This window comes from Pteropus vampyrus, unplaced genomic scaffold (assembly GCF_000151845.1).
Source record: "Pteropus vampyrus isolate Shadow unplaced genomic scaffold, Pvam_2.0 Scaffold300, whole genome shotgun sequence".
NCBI classification, from domain to species: domain Eukaryota; kingdom Metazoa; phylum Chordata; class Mammalia; order Chiroptera; family Pteropodidae; genus Pteropus; species Pteropus vampyrus.
Window position 1 is genome coordinate 907174 of NW_011889081.1, and position 7363 is coordinate 914536.

At 43.5% G+C, this 7363-nt stretch overlaps 1 protein-coding gene across 1 annotated transcript in view; it reads left to right on the forward strand.

Annotated features, from left to right (window-relative positions):
- The window catches only part of ANKS3 (ankyrin repeat and sterile alpha motif domain containing 3), a 30247-nt gene that overhangs the window by 15306 nt on the left and 7578 nt on the right, over window positions 1-7363 (forward strand). Inside the window, exons 7-8 of the mRNA XM_023521213.1 lie at window positions 4475-4633; window positions 6847-7157. Coding sequence (XP_023376981.1) covers window positions 4475-4633; window positions 6847-7157 — 470 coding nt within the window. The remainder of the gene's footprint in view (window positions 1-4474; window positions 4634-6846; window positions 7158-7363) is intronic.

The window sequence follows — 7363 nt, forward strand, 5'->3', positions numbered from 1 at the left end:
AGTGGACACAAAAGACCACAGTGGGGCCACAGCCCGAATGCTGGCCAAGCAGTATGGACACATGAAGATAGTGGGATTGATAGATGCTCACTCGCCTTCTCTGCCCAAGAGTCTCTATCGGAACCCAGGTACCTGCATCTGCAACCTTACCTTCTGCTGGAGGCCTACCTGCTGCTCCACCGCCCCACCGTCCCTACCCCCCCCTCATCCCCTGCCCATGACTCCATTGTGCAGTCAGGGTTGAGACCCTCTTGTCTAATGGGAGAGGATGTGGGACCTGCCAGACTGAATGCAGGTACATAGGATGCGGGCATGTGCCCACCTAGAGATAGGAGGGCCGCCCCATGAAGGGGCTAACTTCTGGTTTTTGTTTCTTGACTTTGCTTATGGTGTTTGTTGCCATAAAAATGTTTAATTTTATATAGTCAAATTCATCAATCTGGATTTTGATTCATAGAATATCTCCTTCTGCCCTGGATGTGCAAGAACTCACCCATATTTTCTTCTAGTAGTGACATGGTTTCATTTTTTACATTTAGATCTCTGACCCATTTACGCTTTTATTTTCATGTATAGTCTAAAGTATGGTTTTTTCAAATGGCTACCTAGTTGTCCTAGCATTATTTATTTAAAAGTCCAGCTTTGACCTAGTGATCTGAGAGACCTTTGTCACACATGTGAAATTTTCATTTGTTCTGTACACTTCCTGTCTATATCTGGTCTGTCTATTCACACGCCAGAACTACACTGCTTTAGTTATAGAGGCTTTTTGTAATATGTTTTACTATCTAGTGGGGCTAGTCTTTCTCATAGCTTACCTCTTTCAGTGTGTTCTTAGCTATTGCTTTTCTTTTTTCTTGTATGAACTTGAGTGTCAGCTCATATAGCTCCTTAAAAACAGTGTGCTGATATTGAGATTGCGACAGATTTAGAAATTAACTACCCCCCTTTATGTTGTTAAGTTGTCTTATCTAACAACAAGGAATGTGCTTGTTCAAGTGTACTTTTCTATCTTACAGGAAGGTTTGAAATTTTTCCTTAGATGTGTTTTGCATATAACTTAAGTATATGCCTAAGTATTTGATTCTCTTTGTTGCTATTGTAAGTGGGATTTCACTACCATAATATCCTATAACTGCTTATCGTTTGTGAATATAAAGGCTATTGATGTCTGTATACCAATTTTATATTCTGCTGCCTTACTGAATCCTTTCATTGTTTGAGTTAGTTTTATTTATTTATTCTCTAGGGTTTTCCAGGTATACTCCTATATAATCTGCAAATGGAGATAGATTTACTACTTTTTCTGATTTTTAACCTCTCATTTCTTTTGTTCAGTTGCATTGGCTAATACTTCTAGTGTGATGTTGAATATAGTGGAGATAGCGGACATTCACTGGGTCCTGACCTTAGCGGAAATGCCACATTAAGTCAGATGCTGGCTTTAAGAGTAAGATGTGCATATAATTTATCATGTTAAGAAAGTATCTGTTATTTCTTATATTCTTGAGTATTTTTTTACAGGAATAGTGTTGAATTTTTTCAAAGGCTTTTTCAACATCTATGGAGATGATTAGGAAATTTCTCCTTAGATCTATTAATATGATATATTAATGAATTCTCTAATAATAAATTAACTCTACATTCTTGGCATAAATCCTATGTGGTGTATTTTTTTTCTTAAATGCGGTGTTGTATTCTGATTGCTAATGTTTTATTTAGTGTTTTGTATGACTATTCATTCATACATGATAATGGTCTATGATTTTGCTTTTCTGTCTTCTCAGGTATAGGTATCAATATTATATTTGCTTCGTAAAAAAGAATTTGGAAGTTTTTCTTCCTTCCTTTTTGCGCTCTAAAACAATTTTTTTGCAGCATTGGTGCCCTATTGCCTTTGAAGGTTTGGTAGGATTCTCTGTGAAACCATCTAGATCTGGTCTTTGTGGAGTGGTTCCTTGACAAGTTGTTTGTTTCTTCTATAGAAATTGGTCTGCTTAAGCTTTCTGATTTCACTGGGGTGAATTTTGGTAAACTGTATTTTCCTAGGAAATCATTTTATCCAGGATTTCAAACTTATTTACACAGAGGTCTACAAAATAGTTTTTTTTTTTCCTGCTCTTCTTTTAAAAAGTTTCTTCTGTTTCAATGGTTATTTTCTTTTGTCATTTTTCATTTTGCCAGCCTTCCATCCATTATTTCTCTCTGATGCTTTTTACTTTTTTCTTGATCTCATTCTTTGGTTGTTTTTGTGCTTTTCTTCAACACTTCCGGTTCAGTTTCCATTCAGATCTGTTCTTTGGTCACCTTGTAATTTAGTCTTCATTTAAAAATTTTGACTTTCTTTCTTTCCCGAGTACAGTCTTTTTTCTCACCATTCTGTGTGGGTGTGTTTGTGTGTGCGTGTGTGTGTTTTGAATTTCCATTTCAGGTGCTTTTTCCTGTCTTAGATGCCATCGAAGGCTCCGTCAGTTCAGAGTGTAGTGTCACAGTTTTCTTCTGCTTACTCCTCTTTGGTTGAGTTTTGGAGGGAGGGGCCGTTTTCACTTGCTGTGTGTTTGATTCTCATTTTCTGTGTGTTCCGTGGAGTATTTGCATGTAGGTGAGGATTGCTGGTGCTTCTGCATGTCACAGACAGGGCTTAGTGGCCTGGCTATCGTGTGCGTCCTGGTCCGGGAGCTCCTCCTCCCCAGTGTCCAAGGACAGTTTCTTTACTGGATGGCCTTTTTTTTTTCTTTCTTTCTCCCCTTCCCTTCCCTTCCCTTCTCCTTCTCCTTTTCCTTTTCTTTTTCCTTTTTCCTTTCCTTTTTCTTTTCTTTCTTTCTTTCTCTTTCTTTCTTTCTTTTTTTCTCTCTTCCCTTCCCTTCCCTCCCTCTTCCCCCTCCCCTCCCCTCCCTTCCCTTCTTTCTTTCTTCCTTGATATAGTTAGACCAAGCATCATGTGTTCTCTGATACAGTTTTGTCTTGCCAGGTGCTGAACTTCTCCTGCTTGCCTTTTACTCTTTGCTGCCCAGTTTCCAGAAGGTGTCTCTCCCAGAAGGCCTGCTGCTCCTCTGACTGCTCCCTGAGGCCCACGTGCATTCTTAAGTCACTTCCCTGTGGTTGTGCTCCACTCCACTAGGATTCTTCTTCAGTATTTTTGCCTGGAGAATGGACTTTGTCTTTCTGGGGTGACATTGTCACTTCTCTCCCCTTGCCTCTCTTCTGTGTGTTTTTTCCCAGATCCGCTTCGTTCCCTGTAGAGAATAGGGGTGAGCGAGCCGGATATTACTCTGTTGGAAAGGAGTGTTTGTCTGCTCCTCACAGGAGCAGGAACTTTGAAGTTTGCGACGTTCTCTGCTGTCTAGGTCATGTTAAAGGTGTGGGATTCGTGAGATTCTGTCTGTGGTTCCTGCTGACTCATGCAGGTTCGAGAGGACGTGTTGGGAAGTTTAGATTCATGGAGCCACCTTCTCCTTGGTTCCCCCTCCCTTGTACATATATTTTTTATGACTCCATCTTTTGCTTGAATGGGACCACAGTCTCCTGGTGACGTAAATCCTGGAGCAGATGGAAGTGAGTTAAATGAGGAAAGGAGGGAGTGGTCCTCTTGGGTCACTGGCCCCAGTTTGAAACCTGGGTCAGTAAGTAAGTCCTTGGTTTGCTGGGCAGTCACTGACAGTCGAGGTCTCAGTTCCCATCTGAGTGAGCCCACTTCCTTTCCAGGGCCTGGCTCTGCCCGGCTCCCTTCCTGGCCTCAGGATTGTTTTGTAATAAACACCAGCTCACAGTGGTGTGCAGCGATAATGAGGGAGTTTTCTGCGCTTCGACCCGGTTTACCAGCTCCAAAGTGAGATCTTATCAGATGAGAGCCTTATACAAATTTATACATGAATTTTGCCTTCTAGGTATGATGAAATATGGAAAATGATGAAAAGCAATAAAATAGTAATGGCTGTGGGCATGCTGAGCATTTAAGCTCAGGTGGGTGCTATTGAAATACTTCCTAAAATGTAGCACACAGAGCCTCACGTAGCACTTGTTTCCCAAGAAGCTGTTCAGGTTGAGGTCGAGAATATAAAATTACTTGGAAGTTGTGAGTCAAGTTGCCATATCTATATGAAGTGATGGATCTTATCATTTCAACTTAGAACAAAATTTATGATTGTAAGCATAATACATGCTTCTTATAAAAAGTTCTGTAAACCCAGATGAGAGGAATAAGAAATATGAATTAGACTCCCCCATCATGATAAACTTTTTCAGTTCAGCTCATGTTTAGTAAGCTTACTGTCCCTGCAGATGTCCCTGCACTCTGTCTCAGCAGTGGACTGGCCCATTGTGGCATTTCTTACAAGTGAAGTCCTAGGAAACATACTTTTCTTCTTCATTTAAGAAAACTAATTATGATGAGTTTCTTCCAGTTTACTATGAAAATTAGTGAATTAAATACATCACTGGACAAATTGTTTAAATTTCGATGTTTGACCCACAGAAAAATATGAAGATCTGAGCTCTTCAGATGAATCCTGCCCTGTTCCTCAGAGACAGAGGCCGTGTCGGAAGAAGGGCCTCAGCATCCACGAGGGGCCTCGGGCCTTGGCCAGGATCACAGCTATTGGACTTGGAGGCAAGACTCAGCAGCCTGGCTATGGTGAGCGTTCCATATTCCTGATGGCTCTTTGATAGTGCATTTGAAGATTCTGTCATGATAAGAACCCAAAACTCCCAGGCTCCTGAAATATGGGCCATTGGGTGGGAGTAGCTGCTCAAAAACTCAAAATTGATGACAGTTATGGAAATACATTAGTTATTGGCTAGCTCTCGTGTTTGGGTTTATCCTTTGATTTTCCTTTTCATTGGTTAAAATTACAAATGGAACTTTCTCTCCAGCAGCAGAAATGTAGCTAGGCTCAAATTTCATTCATCATGTGGTGGGTCAGCTAGTGCAGGGACAGTGTGACATTTGAGCCCCACTTCCTGTCTCTGGCCACATCTCCTGGGTACAATACTCAACACGTTTCCAGCCTGAGATGGATGTGCCTCTGGGCCAGGCCAAGGGATGACTCTTGTCCTTTTCTCCAGGTGATGGATTTGATGCTCAGATCCCTCTGAGAATTGTCAAATGATACCCTTGGTGGGCTAGGATCCTAGACCCTGAGTTTCCAGATCTCTTTAGTTCATTCTCAAGTTGTCAGCTCCTGAATGTCAAGTGCAATGATTTTGGGGAGCATGGGGGGCACTGACAGTTCTTGGAGTGAATTGGGTTTGATGCTCACTCTCTTGCTCTGGCCTGACCAAGTAATCAGACTTAGGTGTGAGTTACATCTTCCTTTGATGCCTGTTATTCATCAGTGGCCAGGCCGAGGCTGCTGGCCTAGTAGGCTGGGTAGATGGGCCCTCCTCGTAAGCAAGTACACCTCTGAAGCCTGGGCTTGGAAGAAACCAACTTTCCATCAGAGACCATGTTTCAGTCAAGAATGTCTGAGTAATTTGATTCTCCGTTCTAAGGCCCTTGGCAGGAGTCTTAGGTTTGTAGCTCGAGGCCCAGCTTCTCCAACATTTTTGGGGAGTGGGCTGACTGTACCCTCACCCAGCTGCTGGTAAGCTCCTGCCACAGGGTGAGGGTACAGTTCATATCCTGTCTGATGAGCTCATAAGCACATGGCTCTGGGACATTTGGCTGAGTTGTTATCTTTTTGCGTGGCAGAGTCTGCTCCTTCTAAGGAGTCTGTGCTACCTGTCCCACCCCGAGGTATGGTAGCGGCATAGGAAGGATGGGTCTTACCCCTGGGCAGGGTGTAATTAATCTGTGTAGCTGTCCAACAAATGCTTTTGTAAAAGTGGAATTCTTTCAAGTTATCAGTAATACTATGGCGGAAGCCTATTTGTACACAGTTTTTTTTGTGCACCCACAGAGAAGGCTGGAAGAACATTCACCAGAGTAATGATGGTAGTTGACTCTTGGTTGTGGCACTTTAGGAGAGTTTTGTTTTTTCTTGCTACACTTTGGTGATATTTGAATTTTCTGTAAGTTCATATATTCTATTTGCCAAAAATTGAAAAATTTTTTTTGAATGATAAATGTGCTGATTATAAAAAGTCTTGGTAACTACAGAAAGATATGAAGAAAATAAGGTAGCCATGGCCCCATTAGCCAGTTTTGTGCAAATAAGTGTACTTTCTGTGGGGCAGGGGCAGGGCAAAATAGGAATAAAACTCTGGTTTGCGTTCTGCCCTTTCTCCGTTTTCTTGCAGGTAGATACATTCACAGGTTGTATGTCTTGGTATCACTGCAGTTAATTTTTAGTCCAGGGCCTCCTACTTTCCTGCTCAGCCAGAGCTTTTTTGGTTGGGGTTGACCGACCTGAGGAGGAAACCCCTAGGTGCCTGTGTTGAAAAGTCACAGGGACCACGAAGGCTGGTGTGTGAGATTAAATGCTTCATGCTAAAAGGGACACCTAGTGGTATAGTTTTTTCTTGGCTCAGGAGTCTGTAATCACAGCTTACCATTTCCTACTGTTCACATTTGGAAAAGAAATAGCCTGGTGTGATGGAGAGGGCTCCAGGCCTGAACGAGTACCAGTCCTAACTCCACCGTGCACCTGGTATGGGACACGAGACTGGTCTTTCAAACCCTCGGAGCCTGTCTCCTCACCTGCAAACTGCACACAACAGTATGTCCAAGTTACTGCAGTGAGTGGATGAGATAATGGACAGGAAGATACCGTTCTCCTTCCTTCCTGCCCAGACCCTGGGTCTTCCCTCATGCCGGGTCTGTCCCAGAAGAGGTAGTCACATTTGGCAGGAGGAACTTGTCTTCTCTTTTGTGTTCGTGTGGGTTTACATGCCCAATTCTGTCCACAGAGCAGGTGCCTCCACGGGGCTATGTCACCTTCAACAGCAGTGATGACAACCCCCTGGAAGTAGGGGGCCTCTGCTACAGGGATGTCACCTCCCCCATCAATGACCGGGATGTGGAGAGCAGCAGCAGCAGCAGCCGGGGTATGTGCCCACCTCCACCTCACCGTGCCCCGCACTGCTGGCTTGGGGCTTTGTCAGGTTTGGGATTCCTGCGTGCCCGCCCCCACTTATCCTACCCTGGCTTGGTGCTGCTACGTGCCCAGCGGTTGAGAAAGAACGAGAGGGCAAAAGAGATAGAAGGCCCTGACTCTCGTTAGGAGAGTCAAAGAATCTGGCATGGAGACAGGAGAGGAGAAAATTCCAGTCTAGTGTCTCCATGCAGGATCCAGGGCAGTCGTTCCAGACAAGTGTAGCTTCTGGATTGGTGAGCCCTCAGAGAAATGTCTTCGTTATGGTACATGTATCATTCGTTTGGCAGCTGTTTACCGAGTGCCCTGTGTGCCAAGCGCAGTTCTAGATG